The sequence below is a fragment of the Nyctibius grandis genome, chromosome 1 (genome assembly GCF_013368605.1).
Source record: "Nyctibius grandis isolate bNycGra1 chromosome 1, bNycGra1.pri, whole genome shotgun sequence".
Lineage (NCBI taxonomy): Eukaryota > Metazoa > Chordata > Aves > Nyctibiiformes > Nyctibiidae > Nyctibius > Nyctibius grandis.
In genome coordinates this window covers 28,939,599-28,957,406 of record NC_090658.1, presented here as the reverse complement: position 1 = coordinate 28,957,406, position 17,808 = coordinate 28,939,599, and the positions used below count along the sequence as shown (strand labels likewise).

At 37.1% G+C, this 17,808-nt stretch overlaps 1 protein-coding gene across 1 annotated transcript in view; it reads left to right on the top strand.

Annotated features, from left to right (window-relative positions):
- Positions 1 to 17,808, top strand: part of THADA (THADA armadillo repeat containing) — a 169,653-nt gene that overhangs the window by 44,625 nt on the left and 107,220 nt on the right. Inside the window, exons 26-27 of the mRNA XM_068425082.1 lie at positions 14,549 to 14,638; positions 16,032 to 16,163. Of these exons, the coding sequence (XP_068281183.1) occupies positions 14,549 to 14,638; positions 16,032 to 16,163 (222 nt within the window). The remainder of the gene's footprint in view (positions 1 to 14,548; positions 14,639 to 16,031; positions 16,164 to 17,808) is intronic.

Sequence of the window (17,808 nt, the reverse complement as noted above, 5' to 3'; positions counted from 1 at the left end):
TGCTCCAGCAACTCCATGTCTTTCTTGTAGTGAGGGGCCCAAAACTGAACACAGTATTCAAGGTGCAGCCTCACCAGTGCCGAGTACAGTGGGACAATTACTTCCCTGGTCCTGCTGGCCACACTATTTAATACTGGAGTACAGACCAGTGGTCTGTAGTCCAGTGCCATACATACACACATGCGCACATATATATCAGAGACGTTTTTGGTCTGTAGTACAATGCTAATTAAAGTTACTATTGCTTGTTACTAGACAAGACTCTTCTCATCAAATACCTGGTATTTCTGGCTTTTATCTTTTTTTTTTTTCAAGGATGAAATTGCCTTTGAGGCAGTTTGCCATTTGACTTAAGACAAGCTTGAGTCCTTGGAGTAATAAATAAAAAAAAAGGATCGTCCTGGCTTATCTCAAAACAGAATTTTTTGAGTTGGAATATAAATGTTGTAAAGACCTCAGAAAGAATATCCAGTGGCCTCTGGTAGAGGCTGGGGTTAAAAGGAAGGATGGGGGACTGAGGAGAATTCCCTTAGCTTCTCACCTTGGTGGAGGAGGTTCCAGGAAGAAACAGTTTCAACTCTTTGATTAAAAAGCATTTTTTCAAGCAAAGTTGAAATGATACAGTGCAATCTAGTGATTTTTACACGAAGTAACTGGGGTGTGTGTGTGTGTGTATATATATATATATATTTGCATTTTGGGAGGGGGGAAGGTCCTATGTGTTTAGACTCTAGGGAAGAGAGAATGCATATGCAGAAAAATATTTAGCTGTCAAGTTAATGCCCATTTCCTGTGGAGTAAATGTTCATGCTCTTAGGAAATTGAGTATGAATGCTGCCATGTTCTCAACGCTGGTTTAGATATATTTGAAAAGAAAGGAACAACTTCAATTGCCATCTACATAGTACTTCTTTAAGTCTTTATTTTTATTGATAGCTGTCAGTAAATGTTGATGACTATCAACAACTTCAAGCACATGGAAAGGAGAAACTTATCTTTCTAATTATAGTGACATTAAAACTATGTAGATATGAACAGGTTTTGAAGATGCGCTATTGGCTGTGAGGCAGTCAACAAGCATGGCTGCCCTCTGCTTGCCGTGTTTTTATTGCAAGTTGAGTGTTCAGCACCTCCCGGTAAGTGGTTGCTTGCACACTTGAAGGTCACTGAGTAAAACCAAACTGACTTTTAAAAACACTAGCTTGATTTTTTTTTTTCCTCCTAAATTGACATGTATTTTAAGGTTTTGTATGAATACTAGGGCTTTTAAGACAATAAGTAATTGCATTTTACACTGTGAAGGGTTAGAGGAAAGCACTGCAAATTGAATGTTCTAGTGCAAACCTCTCTTGTTATAATATTATCTCTAAATTAAATGAATCTGGTATTGTCTTCCTTTTCACTAAGCCACTCCAGAGTTGTAGTTCAAAGTACATAAAACACATCATAAGTACATGATTCCTGATGAAATTCCACATCTGACAAGCTAACACTTCCAATATTTCTAACTTAACAGCTGAAAAATCTGTCTTATTTCAATGATGTTTTATCAGTCTTAACAGCAACTATTAGACATTTGCAGTGCATCATGCTGGGCTCTGATAGGACTTCTGAGATGGGTCTGTGTTGCCCACAAAGAAGTGGCCGGTACTATTTTGGGATAAGCTGAAAGAAACTTTGGTGGCACTAATGTGGTCAAGCTGTAACGGCACATCAGTGTTGTAAAGTCGGATAGCCCTTAGGAGAGTTTCACTAGAGGTGATACGCAGATTGACTCTAACCCGTAAACGCTCCATGCTGACTTGGAGGCACACCACTGGGAGAAGTCCTGTGTGCCAGTTGAGGTAGAGCTACATGTGAGAGGATGCTGACCACAGTGATGGGTCCGCAGGAAGGGCAGCAGTGAGGCAGCAGAGTGCTGAGCCTCTTGTGCTCGCTCCGGCAGGGAAATGCAAGTATGGCTTGATTCACAAAACTGGTCTCTGAGCTCTGTACCTCTTGGACCACATGCTGTGGAGGGAAGAGATGGGATTGATTTATCTTGGATCTCATTAGTGATTCCCTGGTGGATTTTCTCTGGCAACCTTGGTCTTTTGCAGCTTTTCAGTTGAAATACCGGGACAGTGACAGTGAGGTTTCACGAGATGACTGAGCCATTTGAATGCCTCAGGTCCTTTTCCTCTAGCTGCTTCTGCACACGTTTTGCAGCCTGTTCCCTCCGTGCCACATTAGTTGTTCCAGTGAATGCTTGCAAAGTAGTTATGAAGGATTTGGTGCAGTACATTGTCTTGTGAGGGTGTTGTTTTTGTTAAAAAGAAATCCCTTCCCTTTCTGTCTGCCAAAAATAGGCCACATTTATTTTGCTCAACTTTTTTGTTTTTAGTGCTCTGTCTCTTTTTTTTTTTTTTGACTTTGACAGATTTAGAAGACTTAATCTCAGAACTGTCTCAAGAAAACATGCAAAAGTTCAGGCTGACTCAGATAACCGTTACGGCTTTTACTGATTAATAGTTCAATAACAATATGCTTGTTTAAACATCATTTTGAACAAGCTTCCTATTTCTAAGTGCCTTTATAATAGGAATAATGATGATAAGGTGCTATTAACTTGTAAGTTGAAGGTAAAATTTATGAAAGCTTTGTGCAGAAACAGGCACAAATTGAAAACAAGCTCCTAAAGAAATCTTGTTTCCTTCTGTGTTACTACTTCAATTATTCTGTTTGTTTTACAAGTCTAATATAAAACTATCTAAAATCCCCTGTAGCAGAAAATATGGACTGTTCTCTGTGAGGCTGAGGATGCTCTGTGTCTCTGATTTCTGCTGATTTTAGGAACACTACGTGTCTATCTATCTGAAATACCTAAAATCTGCAGAACCATTTTTACTTCAAGATTTTATACAGAGTCAGAAAAACATTAACCCACATAAATCCCAGTCAAGTCTTTGAGACCTAAACACACACGTAAAGCACTGGTGTGTAAACATGTATCTGTGCTCTCCTGAACAGGGAGGATCTTCATAACATGCTGTCTTAAGTCAGAGCCAGAAAATAGGAAGATGAACAGGGTAAAGTGACCTGAATGAAAGTTTACCCAAAGTGAAACATCCTAAAAATACATGTACTAGCCTGAGGTAACTTCAGTCCATTCATTTTTTTTTAAAATAATTTAGGGGCATAATGTTAATGTTTGTTTCTGCTGAGTGAATAAAGTGCATTCAATAAAACAAAAATTACTGTAAACCTACCCACATGAGTAGATAATTTAGTTTCTGCTGTAGCGATAAAAGTTTTCATTAATATGAATTGATATAATTATTCCGTTTTGTTCCATGCATACTGTACACACTCCTTGTTCATTAACTTCACCATACTAAGTAAAAAGCAGTTACTCTTCACAGAATACTTCCAGACAGAGAGAAAGTGTGTGGGTTGGTTGGAGGTAAAATTCACAATGCTAAACTTGTGGCAAGAGATTAAAGATAATAGTTATATAGGCAGTGGTTGAACAGAGTTCTTGGAGACCTTCTAGAGATATATACACATCAATTTTATTTATTTGTGTGAGTATACATACATATGTATTTACATACATATGCACATTCATGCATATACAGAATGGTTCGGGTTGGAAGGGACCTCTGGAGATGATCTAGTCCAACCCTCTGCCAAAGCAGGTTCCCCTAGAGCACATTGCACAGGGTCATATCCAGGCAGGTTTTGTATATCTCCAGAGAAGGAGATTCATTTAACTTTCTAAAAAAAGTTTGTTAAAAATAATTAATATATTATATGTAAAATACATATTTTATTTTAAACTATGTTTTGTATATAGTTTTTTATATGTGCATATATACAGACTCATTTGTGTATGCATATCAAAGTTGAGTGCAGATTAATGTGTTGGTATAGGTACCAGGTTGTATCTGTGATGTTGGGTTTAAGTGACATTCCCTTGTTTTTACTCTGAGCCTGTTGTACGCTTGCTTCTCTTGCTAGTATAGCAGCCAAAGTGCTCTTGGGAAAGGACATCACAAGTTATTTTAGTGAACTGTGTGGTGCATTATTATTCCTCTCAGTCACACTTTTCCTGAAGTATTTGTTCTACACAGGTGCTCCTTCTGTACCTGATTACACAAAGGGTATAATAAATAGCAAAACAAGAGGTATAAAGAAACTTGTACTTAAAAGAGATCAAAGCAAACCAGACCATGCAGTCCTTTGGAAATCTTGGCTAGCTCTCTTGTAAATAAAAGTGCTTCTAAAGCAGAAGGTATTTAACTACTGTATTTATACAGGCCTTGATTGACAGTTCAGTTATTAACCTCATAAAAACACAGCAACGTAAACTAGTAAGAATGTTTGTTCTAGCACTTCTATCTGAAGGAAAATGAAAACCAAGATATAGTGGCATATTCTTAGTTCCTTTTAAGTATTTATTTTAGGGCTGTGTAGCATAAAAGAATGTTTTTTCAAGTCAGTGAACTTGAACTATTTTGCTTACTGTTCTGGGATTTAAGTATTTTCTAATTCCTAACAAAACAAATGTTAGATTTATTGAAGGTGCAAAGTCACCACATCTTTATTGAGGTGCAAAACCCACATCTTTATAATGATTCTTCTTTCCCCTTTGTAGTGTTTTTCATTTCATGTGGGGCAAAAATGAAATGTTTTTTGTAACTAACTTGATGTGGTTATAGAAAAGTTGTCCTTTCTTGTCACTGAAGAGGTGTCCTGTATCATGGTAGGTCTAGAAAAACAAGAATGCAGTAATCTTCTGTATCCTTACTCTTGGGCTTATTAGCTGATATATTGCACCATTTTTTTCACAGTTTTCTTTTTCCAGGCTTCATTGTGGCTTTTCAAGCCTCCCCCCAAAATTACATGACCATTTCGTCTTCTATGGGAGCGTTAAAATTCTCTTATGCATGTGAAATATTTGTTTGAAAGCAGCTTGTCATGATGTGATTTCAGGAATTTAATTTTTAGGTATGTTCTTTAAAACAAAAGTATCTGACGTGAACTAAAATTTATGTATAATCTTTATTTCTAAAGGAACTTGCCTGTTGCTGCTGTCTCTTAGTAAGAATGGTGATGATTCTCTGGTTGTCATCCAGAGGGACTGCTAATCAAGATCTTTCATAAATACATACTATTTCTGAATTAAACAGAATCCTAAGTGGTTATTTTTATTTCACATCAAGCTAGTATTTTAAATACTAGTGTACATTGTGGCAAAAATAATACCTTGTGCTGAATGGAAGACTTAAGTTACTAAAAACCGGGTAAATCTCATGCATTTTGTTCTTAGCAGGAGCTGTTGTTTACTGTAATTGCAGTAGCTAGTGATGGCCAGTTAATACAGGATGACAAGAAAAACACTGATGTGTTAAGAAGACAAGGTTAAAACCATGCTGCTGGAGTGGGAAGTAGCTAAATGGAATCATAGAAACTGTACAGGGATCTCTTGATCCTGTTTCCTTGATTCCCATTTGAAGTATGACTGTTAGCAACACTAGATCAGGTCAGCAGTGGCTTTGGATGAGTTAAAAACCTCCAAGGATGGAGATTTCACAACCGCTCTGAGTAACATGTTCCAATGCTTCATTCCCCTTCTAAGTGCAGATTTTTTTTCCTGTTGCCCAATTTAAAACTCCCAAGCTATGATTTGTGACCATTGGTCCTTCTGCAAGTACTGCAAGAAGTTTAGCTCTCTGATCTTTGATTCCTTCAAGTGGTCGTAGGCTGCTGTTGGATCTTCCCTGGACCTCCTCTTTGTCAGACGGAACAAACCTGACTCCTTCAGCTTCTTCTCACAGGGCATGTATTCTAGGCCCTGTCCATCTGAGCAGCTGTTTACTGGACTCTCTCCTGTTTCTTCTGATCTCTTCTGAACCTGGCAACCCAAAACTGGATGGAGGATTCCATGTACAGCCTCACTGTGCCACGTAGAGGAGGGTAATAACTTCCCCTGATCTGCTGCTGCATTCGTCCTAATGAACGTAGTCCAGTATATGTGGTTTGCCCTGTTTGCAGGGAGGATGTGCCATTGGCTCTTACTGAGCTTCAAGCCTCAAGTTTCTCAAGGTCTGTCTAGACTGAATTTCTACTGTTTCGTGTTTCATCGAATTCATCCACTCCCCCTAATTCAATATTGTCCACAGATCTGCAGAGGGTGCTTTCTATCTCATCAACCAAGTTGTTGATAAAAACTTTAAGGGATGTAGAGGCCCCAGGATCAACCCATGGAGTATTCCACTGGTTACCAGCCAACAACCAAACACTGAACCATTGATACCCTTTGGGCCTGCTGGTCCAGCCTAAATGCTTTGTTTATCCAATCTGTACTCTGTCAGCTTCCAAATGAAAAAGCTGAATGGAGCTGAAGCTGTTTGACAAGTACAGCATTTTCTAGTCCATTTTAAAGTTTTCTGCCTTAAAAGAACAGATTCCAAGAATGATTTTTAAAATTACGAGAATTGTTTTATCAATTGTCACAAATCTGTTTGAGTTTCATCTGTTTGAATGCTCACCACACTCTTGGATTCTCTGTGCATTTATGGACAAGTTTCTTAATGTTGGTTTCTCTGTCAGTTACTTCTTCATGGACATGAAGCTCTGAAACCTGGCAAGTCTGGAGCCTTTCGGTAGTGTGTACACTCTCTTCCCAAACTCCAGTTATGGTGCTTGCCATGGAATTTTCAGATTACCTCCTCGAGCTGAACATAATGGGGTCATCTTAGGATAAATTTAAGATTCTGCTCCTCTTTTCTCAAGTCAAGTGAAACCTGTAGTTCTTTTGGAGGTTTTTGTTTTTTTATGAAGGTGTGAGCCACTTGTTCACCCTTTCAGAAACATACTGCAGACGTCAATTTTGTTTAAAAAGGGGTGAAATAAAAGCAAGTTTTTAAGGGCGATCACTGAGTGCCTGGAACTTCTGAAAGGAAGTTCTAGAAATTTTTCCATGCTCATCCAGTGTGCATTTTGGAATCTGCTTGCATACAGTCTTAGCCTGATTGATGACATCAAGGTTGAGATTTGAAAATTACCAGTTGCTAATCTTTATATAATTCTTATCAGCAGCAGTTCAACACCAGTTCAACTGCGTGTTTTAAGAAAGGGTTGGAATTTCCATGCGGATCGGCATGTCACAAAATCACAGGAGCACACGGTAGTAAGGGTCCTGCTGGTACATTGACTCAGTTCTTTTCATAAACAAGCTTGCTATGCTGTTCCTTTTATAAACTGATCAAGCTGCATCTTAAAAATAATTTGCTTTTTCCCAGTATTTCTGCAAGAAGACTCCCTGAATGCCACCTTCCCAAGTAAAACTTCTCAAGAATCTTGCTACTTTGATCATTAGAAACTTAACTTGCAGTGTATATTTATTCATTGCCATTTAATACTCATTTGTTCTTATGCCAGCATTGTCCTTTATTTTAAGTAATTGTTTTCCCTCCTGATGCTTCCCTTGAGGTATTTGTGGATGCCAGTCATATATCCCGTCTTGTGTTAATTTTGCCAGACAAAACAAGCTGAGGTCTTCAAATCTCCTCTCAGCAAATTTGCTTTCTATTCCCTTGGTCATGTGAGCAGCTTTTTTTAAGCATCTCTCTTAGCTGGAAGTTAGCTGTGATTTACTTCAGTTTATGTCCTACACGATTGTTGGAGAGCGGCATTAATACTTCCTTGTCCGTACTGAGTGTATCAGGGTTGATATGTTACAGAGTCACGTTTGCCTTTTGCCCTCTTGATGAGGGTTCGAAGGTACCAACTAATATGCTTGGATCCTTTTGCTGTGTCCAGCTGATGAGCTCCTAAGTTGTAACACATTTTTTTTAATTAGTCCTCATGTGTGCAATCTTTTCATCTGCTATTAATTTCATGTCCTTCTAGTATTCAGGTTCTCAAGATACCCAGTTTTGTTTCGTAGTTTTTAAGTCTTCCCTCTCTGCGGACAATGGCTCATAACTTTTGTTTAATTGATGGATTTTCGTTGGCACGCTCCAAACTCTTCTACTGTGGTCTTCAATTAAACTAGTGGTAATATGGGTCCCAACAATAGATTAAGTCCTCCAATAACTGACTTGAAACATGTTTTTTTGTTTTTTTTTTTAAAGTCCTGTTCCTTCTCTAACTTACCCATTTTGTCTAATAGCATACCCTAATTGTAGCATGTCAAATATTTTACTGCCACTCATGGAGATTACACTAGAGTTTAATCTGTTAAACCAAAACTGTAGCTTCACCGTGGACCTTGTGTAGATATTTCCTCAGACTACGTTGCAGGATATTGTGTGCTTCCTGCTGTTTTCTGTGTCTCACAGAAAGCCCATGGGGTTTTTAGCTGTGAAGGAAGCATATGAAAACTGGATCTCTGCTCTGAGGTGGAGCTGCTCTGCTTTTTACTTTGAAGCAAATTTTGAGTAAAAAAAATTGCAGATCTCAAGCATTTCATTTGTTGAGTTAACATTCAGGAGACTTGTGTGACTAGAACTGTTTTATTTCCTTTGTCTAGAAATATTTTTACCCTTCTTGGTTCAAGTGTGGGTTAGGTTGGCACAATCTGGTTTCTAACAGTTTTGCACGTTGCACTTCGTTCCTTTTATCTTAATTCCCTTATCTGTAGCTGTTCCTTTTTCGAGTTTATTTTTTCCCTAAATTTCTGTAGATTCTTGAGGCCAGAATAAAGGTTTGTAGTTTTCTGAATCCGTCTCCCTATCAGCACTTTTTGAATAATTTAAAATGTTACGTATTTGCTTCCCTAGTTGTACAATATTATGCTGTCTTGCTATGTTCTAAAATCCAAGATAAGAAATTATCCTTTGAGGTGAATGTGGTAAATTCTTTGAGTTTTACTTCCCTTCAGTTAGGATAATTTCTGGTTTCTGCACCTTTATTACTGTTAGTTGTCCTGTCATGAAATGCAGCTGACTGTCATATTCTTTAGTGCTATTTAAGGAGCAAAAAACTCATTTAATTCTTAAAGCATATCTGAATTAGCTTTGGTCTTTACCATAACCTCAGTATAAAACAACATGTCATACATTTTTTCGTTGGTCTTTTTTGTATAGTTGAACAAAAAGTTTTCCATTTATTTTAAGTTCATGCTTCTGAAATATATCTTTGTTAACAAGGAAATAAACTTCATATATTTTGAGACAGGATTTAACTCCTTAACAAGTGGTAAGGGTCAGGGAAAGAACATGAATGTCAAAATTGGCAATTAAAAACTAGTCTAGTTAAGTTCGTCTACTTAAGCTGCACTGTGCATTTTTTTCATAGTTTAATGAAGGCAAAAGAAGCAAATATGTAAAATGTGGGTTGTCTGTAAATCTGTTTTTTTGCCACATTCTGTCCTGGTTTTTAAATGATTTCAGCAGCAGTTGTCCTTGCAGTACAAGGAGTAAATTGGATTCTGTTTCTGCATTACTGCTCTTTAACATAAAGGATCATCTGACGTATTATGGTTAATGATTCCAATGTAAGGATTGGTGTAGAAAGAGTAGATTTTTACAAGAGACAATTAAAAGAGGACTTAGGTCATTTCATGAAAACTACATTCGTGGTCTTGTTCTCTCTAAATGTGTCTGTCTATATTATTTTCTTCACATTCCAGTTCTATTTTTGCTTTTTAAAAACAATATTTTTTTCCCTTGTCCCAGATCTGACCATGCGTTTGTCAGCTGAACTGAATGTTAGCAATATTTACGTTCAAAAAGAGCACCAGAGATCCTTGCTGCCCTCGCAAGATTTGTTGTCTCTAAATCTCACCTATGCTATACTCAAATATGAACATATTTACTGCAAATGTTCTTTAACATGTCAGCTACTAAAAGCAGCATACAAGGTTATAAAGCCTTCAGTTCTTCAAATAAATGAAAGAACAGAAGCAGGTAATCTTTGACATATGTCGCAGTAAAATGATACATATGCCCCAGCGTCACAGCAGAATTTTAATCTCCTAGAGTATTCTCTTAAGTGTACAGCACAGCTTAAGAGAGAACACTGCAACATCCATGGTTTTATTCTTAAATTTATTTTTTTAAATGCAGTTAAATAGTTCACACACTTGTTATGCATAAAGATGGAACATTTATTTAGAAATTATTTATTTAGAAACATAGATACTAACCTTACATTATGCAGCATCAAGTTGCTACTCCAACATATGTATAATCACTGCAGATGTCACAGTTTTCAGCAGCATTTATGAATTTGGTTTTAGAAGTTTGATGATACTGAATGTCTTCACAAGCAAAGCAGATGAAATGAAAACTTGTAAGTACGTGATCTTTAGCTTATGTAAAGCGACCCCAGATTCTACTCTGAAAAGTGATAAAGCCAAAGAACGAGTGTTAAATGAATGGAAGAACTACTGACAATCAAGAGTATAATAGGGCTTCACTTTCAGGTTGTTTCAGAGAAAAACAAAACTCTTTTTTGCATTTTTCCTAAAGATGTATCGTCAGCACTGTAAACTATATTCTTGTTTATGCTTAAAACAGACTTTTTGTTTTGTTTTGTTTTGTTTTTTGTTTTATTTTTTACTACTACAGCTAGTTGTTGATTTTTGGTAACTTCACTGTGATTCACTGTTGTCTTCCAAATGCTAACTGTTAGGAATTAAATTCTGTCCTTTGTAGCATCACATGCCTTCAGAGTAACTTCTTCCTGATTTATATGAACTCTTTATTCTGTGAAGTATCTTTTCGCTATCATCACAACCTTCTTTCCCTCTTAAATAGACTCTAGAGCAGACAAAAGTGCGAAAGGTTTGACTCAAGGGCGTGCAGAGAATAGCTAGGAGTGGTGGGTGTAGCTTGATTCTGTATGGCATGGTGCAGAAGATACCTCTGTATGACTGTTTTTTGTTAATGGAACATCTCTTCAGGTGGGAAGCCTGAGTGAAAATGGGAAAGAAACTCCTGTACGTGTCCCTTTCTACATAAACACTCTTCGTCAGTCTTTCTTCTGAAAAGTGCTAGACATGACTGCTGTCTCTCACCATCAAAATGGAACCTTTTGTGAATGGGTTGTACTCTAGTTTAGTCATTTGGCTTTTCTGCAGAATTGCTTGCATATGACAGAGCATTAACATTGTTAAACTGTGAAGTATCTGAAGCATAAATATTACATCTTCCTATTTAGGTACCACAGATTTCTGCATGTATATAGTTTTACAAATTATTTTTACAAGTGAATTTAGGAGGATACAAGTGCTTCCATTAGTTTATCTCTCAACTTCTTGACATTAAGCATCATTTTAACTATATACTTAAATGGCATTTTAAGTACTGGGGAGAGGGATTTTATTGTAAGCATCATCAGCCCACTGATAACTTTTCTGTTTTGTTACAGTACTTCTTTCAGTAAATAATCTTCCACTAGTCCATTGTTTAGGTCTCAGTAATCCCATTTGAAATTCTGGATTGTGAAATTGTGCTGCTTTGGGTTACTGACAGGAAAAAAAGAAAATACTATTACAGAGCCTGTGGTTGAACATACTGTCAAAGATGAGCTCTGAAGCAATATAAAAATAGTTTCAGCTGGACATGGGGAAAAATACTAGTGTCTTAAGGCTCTTCCCAGTTACTTCTCTTATAAACATGTTTTAGGGTGAGTAGACATAAAATCCTGTCAGCTGCAAAAGGATTTAAGGATTTAATTATGGTAGCTATATTGCCAAAAATCTGTGTTTGAACTGTGTCAGTGTCTAACGGAAAGATAGTTATCTATATATTTAATTTAAATCTATCATTCCTTGTCAGATAAGTTTTAGAAAAGGAGGAAAAAGTTTGTTCCATCAGAACTGTTAGCAGTGACTTTTGGATTGTTTTAGTCAATGTTTAGCTGATATATTCCTTTATAGGTATGTCAAGGACCTGTGTTCTTTTAAAGATGTGGATAGCTTGTTAATTATGAAGCCTAACTCATGTTTGTGGGTGTATGCACATGCATGAGTCTGTTGATATCACTCACATGCATGAGCCAAATCTTAAAGGGTTGGTATTCGTTTTTCAAAGCAGTATATTTTTTGATGAAATTAATAGAAAATATGTGGCTTAGTGTCATGAGTGTTTTTGAAAAGCAGAACCATGGCATTTCTTTGTTTTTCCAGTCTCAGTTACTGTACACAAATACTTGTGCGTGCCTAATAATGTGTACATGTTTCCAGGAGCAACAAGCATGGTCAGTAATCAAAAACGAAACAACTACATACCTCCGTGTTTTACTCTATCTAGCTGGTTCCTTTCTACTCGTTCTCCAGTTGCACATCTCTCTGCCTTGACATCCCCAGGTAGCGGATTGACAAATAGGTGCGCCCTATTTTTGAGAATGCCTTTTCATTTTGCAGCACTTCTGCTAATGTGTAGTCTTCCTTGTTTCCTATCTGAACTGGAGGCCCTTTAAAATCGTCCGTCAACAACCAGTCTGCTCAACCACTTGTGTCTCTTTTTTTTCTGAAAGCACCTTTGGGCATCTTTTCTGGAGATACTGCTGATTAATGGTTTTGATTAGAGTTCCTTCTTCCCTTATGTAACCTGTGGAGCAGTAAACCAAGTGGGAGGATATGTAAGTTACCCACTTCAGTAGTTATTGTTTTCTTTCCCTGTCAAAAAGATTCATGAAACCACACTAATTACAAAGAATTTCAAGCCTTTGTAAGGATATTCAGTTCCATTATTTACTATTGATTCAAACTTCGCTACTGAATTTTTAATACATTAAAAAATGGGTCTGTTAAAAATACTTGTTGTGTGAGATGCTACTTGCATATAGTCCTCTCTTTAAGCCTCTAAACAGTGGCCATCCATTCCATAGGAAAATTAACCCCAATTCTGTTTTTGCTTGATGCACTCTGGCATAAGTGGTGGAGGTGTCACGTCATTTTTGGATTGATTTTTTTTTAAAAAATACTGAGTTCTTAATATTTTGCATATGAAAACTCAGTAAGATGGGCTGTTTGACTTGATACACTTACTTAAATCTTACGTTTTGTGCTGTCTCTGGCTTTATATCTTCAGTTTACTACATTATGTGCAAAAAATTGAAGTTGTTTTGAAGAAGCTGTTAGAAGAAATTACATGTGTGTTTTCTGCATAAATAACCAGTGATGATCAGTATTGATGTTTTTAAACCATCCTCATTAGTGCTTCAATTTGTATTCATTCACAGTTCAAATGCTTCCATCTAAATTTTTTAACTAAAATCTTTTTTGTAGATACAGCAGCTACTGTGGAATCCTTGGTCATGCTTTTAGTTACAGCAATTCACTATACTGTTCTTACGTGCCTAGAGAAAGCTCCCTTTACCTCTTTGAACATTTGTTTCCATCTAGCAATCTGGTTTTGCTGTGTTTATTCTGTGGCCTGTGGCTAAGGCATGTTATGTTAGCTGAGTGCTGGAAGAAGCAGTGCTGATGCTTGCCATGTGCTGATTTACTCTTGCGTGATTTTTTTTTTGTATGCTTATTTTTACGCACATTCAATCTTGCTGTCTCATCATGTTATTTTTCCAGACCTGGATCTGTCTGCTCATTGGAAGCTTTGCATTGGAGTCATGCTAACATGTACTTATTTATCTCGGTTGATCATGTGGCAAGCAAAGTCTGCAGTTGGCTTTCTTCTTCTAAATGGATGGCCTTTTTATTTGTTTTTAAAGGAAATCTGTTTTATCTGCATAGCATATATGTCTAATTAGAACCTCTCCACTGTAACATTTGAGTCATTCTTGCTTAGATGATGCTAAATGGTTTCCTATAAACCATGAAGCCATCCTTTGTCTGATAAAAAGATTATAAAACAAACAAATAGAGAAGATTCCTGCTTACCTCTTTTTAGCTTAGATTGATTTGCTGTCGTGGAGTGAACTATGCTGCCTTACTAATTCTGGCTAGGGATGAGTTCAGTAGGCATTGGTACATTGCTCTGTTTTGAATGTGGTTGCTCCATCTGCACAAGTGAAAACGTGGCCTGGAAATGCCACTGCTGCCATGTGCTGGAAGCAGCGCTGTGTAAAGAGGGCTAATGGAAGGTCAGATGCTTCTGCTGCTTACAGATCTTCTGTGAGTTATTATTCTGAGATGCTTTTCAGTGTCAGTAAAATATGAACATCTGTTAGTACGTGTCTATTAAATATGTTTTATTAACTATTTAGTACATGAGCCATACTAAAGCAAGTGTAGTCTTCTCTTGTTCAACCTGAATGTTGTTAAAATGGTGCCAAATTTAGGCTGCCGTATCTTTTCTTTTTAGTGCGATTAAGGGGCTGAGATCCTTTTTTCCCCAAAAAGGCTTGACCAGTTTAGCTGACAAAGTGTTAGTATGCACACAGACAGACAGTTACTGAACTTGTGCAAACTATGCTGTATCATCATTTTTAATGAAAACATTGTGCCTTGTTTGAAAGGAGTTCATTATGGGCGCATGGTTCTTCTGGCTTTCTGACTTCACTGTAGCGTCAGAAATCCAACACGTAAACGGGTATTTTGAGTGCAACTAATTACTGCAGAATGCTAATTGTGATTCTTCATTCCCTTCTGCAGAATGACAGGAAGGGAGTTTTTCTCTCGATTTCCAAGTCTTTATCCTTTCCTTCTGAAGCAGCTGGAGGTTGTAACCAGTACTTTGAACAGGTAAGACAGTGTCTGAGAAAGCTTTGAAATATAAAGTGCAATGAAAATGTTAAACCGAGTTGTGTCACATATACCTTAATGCTGTTCCTTTTATCAGTGCTTCTTGAAACAGTATAGTTCTACTAGTGTCTTTTGCTAAGGCTTTTCTCCTATATCTTTTGCACATTGCAGTAAGTCTGTGGAACATGAACTACTGTTGAGTAATTAGTAGTTGCTGCATTCCCAGGATCATATGTTAAAGAATGTATATTTTTAAGTCACAGACAGAAACTGAGTGTTTGACTGTCTCATGTTTAACGATGAGACTTCCTAACATGTTTAAGTGATACAGGGTCATAGGCCTCATGTAACCCTAAATGAACACTTTCCAGCCTGTGACACACTGACTCTGGAGAAGGTCCTTGATCTCTTTTTAAGGACTCTACAAATGGTGGCTGAGAGCTCCGATTTGATCAATGCGGGTGATATCGTTTGGGATGGCGCTGATGGTGTTACCCCCAGGTTCATGAACTTTTAAAGTAAACCAGTGCTGCCTTTGTTTTTCCTTAAAATGCTATGGTATAAACTGTGGAAGTTCAGCAACTGATTTATAGGCGAGGTTCAGCTGTCTGTTTAATGGGCCTGAGGTGGATATTTGGGAGCAGGAGTTTCACCAGTCGTTGCATGTTTTGCAGTCTCTGCTCTAAGAAAAGAGAGTATATATACTCTGCGCAGCGGTCTGCTTTACCTGACATTTTAAAAGGTGACACTGGAAGATTTTGGGAAGTCTTTGAACTGAAGAAGATTGAAAGCTGCTGCCTGAAATGTTGGTCTTGAATGCCTTTTTCAGTGCAGATTAAGGCTTGTATCTTATTATTCGTCATTAACTAAATCAAGAAGTGTTGATTTTGACTTGGATTTCTTATTGTTTTTACAGTATGAATAGTAGCCACTTGGTGTCAATAGCAAGAGCTATTCTTTAATAAAGCCTGCTATTCGCTAAATGCACGTTTCCTTCCAAACTGAAAAAAAGACTTTTTTTTTAACTGTCTTTTTGTAACTCAGCTTTCTTAGTTTCTAAGTTCCTAGAGCAAGGTTATCTGTGCTGCTTTTTAATATTATTTAAAATCTAAGGCAGCTTACCATTATTAGGAATAAAGGAGGCTTGGGATAACATAGGAAAGTGAAGGCAGCACACCCTTAAGTGCCTTCATACAGGGGTCCCCAGTAGTGCCCTAGGAGAACTGGATGCCATGTTTGATCCCAGCAGGGTTTGCACTTTCTTGCAATGATCAGCCTAGCATAGCTCCTTGAACCAGAAATACAGAAGAGTATTGTGTGTGGAAGAGTCTCAAGACTAGCATGAAGCAGGATACTTTTTTCACCAAATGCTTCTTATCACTTCTTTATTTAGTGAAGCTGAAGAGTTGAAAATCCATCCAAACTTGTTCCTTTTGCTTTTAATCCTGGGAAGACTGTATCCATCTCCAATGGATGGCACTTACTCAGCACTCGGCATGGCACCGTTTGTCCCATTTATTATAAGGTAACGTGATTTTTGTGGTGGTTTTTCATGTGATGGGAGTTCTTTCTTAAATCTTTGCATTTTTTCATAAAATGCCTTTTTAAGCTTCTCTTCAGCTTTAATTCTTAAAGGAAAAACTGGTACTCGTTGGTTGGACTTCCCTATATTATTAATGCTTGTTTTGGGGGATTAGAAAGAATTTCAGCTCATGCAAGCAATTGTATGACTTGTTTGTAAATCTTCGTCTGCAAATGCTGTACAGCATGATTGCTGCCAGAGAGAGGGTAGATGAAAACTGATTCTGTGATTCTGTGATGAGCTTGACTGACTTCAGTGAGGCAAATTTGCTGTACAAACTTCTGATGGGTTTTTCGGTCCTGCAGAGAAGGATTGTTCGTAACACCTAAATGTAATGACTAAGATATAGATTTGTAGATGTGTGTATATATATTTCCATATCAGTCCATATATATAAATATCACAGAATCACAGAATCAACTAGGTTGGAAGAGACCTCTGGGATCATCGAGTCCAACCTTTGACCTAACACCACTGTGTCAACTAGACCATGGCACTAAGTGCCACTTCCAGTCTTTTCTTAAACACCTCCAGGGATGGTGACTCCACCACCTCCCTGGGTAGCTCATTCCAATGCCTAATAATATATGCATATATATTAATATATATTAATATATGCATATAGATAAAGATATATCCTATATCTAATATATTTCTAAGATGGCTTCTCAAATTTTTATACAGTGTACCTTTCATTTATATGGTGGTTACATCAAGATATTCAGCAGATATTTTTGCTATTCTATATGCCACTGGTGTGGTATGGAGAGCCTGATAAGGGAACAGGGTTGTGGTGGGTGAGGACAATCAGTGCATAATCAGCATCTGAGAGGAAGTTTTGCTCTCTGTTGTGAAAGCTTCAGAGCAGTGGAGTGAGATGAGAAAGTTCTGTACTTAATCTTGCTCCATTACTAGTAAAACAAGATAAAGTTTTTGTTATCCTAAGATCTTCCCATCTTTATTTTAAACTACTGTTTATGTTAGAAAATAATAATAGCTCTGTCTGCTTATTCTTCACAGCAGATGTGATGTATCTCTTGTTTCTTATGATGTTTTTTGGAATTTTCAAGAATAAATAATAACCTACCATTTTTTCTTAAAGGAAAAAACCTGTAGTAAGAGTTTTTAAATGCACTGTATTTAACAATTAAAAATGTTTGGGTTTCTGCTTTATTTGAAACTTAAATGCTTTTTGGGGAAGCATTTAAAACTGTATTTTGTTACATCATTGAGTAGCTGTGGTTTTATGCTTCTGTTAATACACTGGAGAATGCTTATTTATTATTTTTATTTTTTAATATAATGTTTCAGCGTAGTTTTTGATATCAGTAATAGGTTAACTTTTGATTACAGATTTTGAGTTTTGTCATTATAGTTATATCATGACCACTACTTTTTGCAAGGTACATACACCAGCAAAATAACTTAATTAGCTTATTCTCTTGAGGTTACTTAAATCCATTCAGAAGATGTGGGGAGAAAAACCAAATAAAATCTTTAAAAGAAGAACACAAAACTTTTAAGAGACCTGTATCATTGGACCTATCTTCCTTTAACTGTCCTCCTAAAGAGGAGTGTTGTGGCAGAT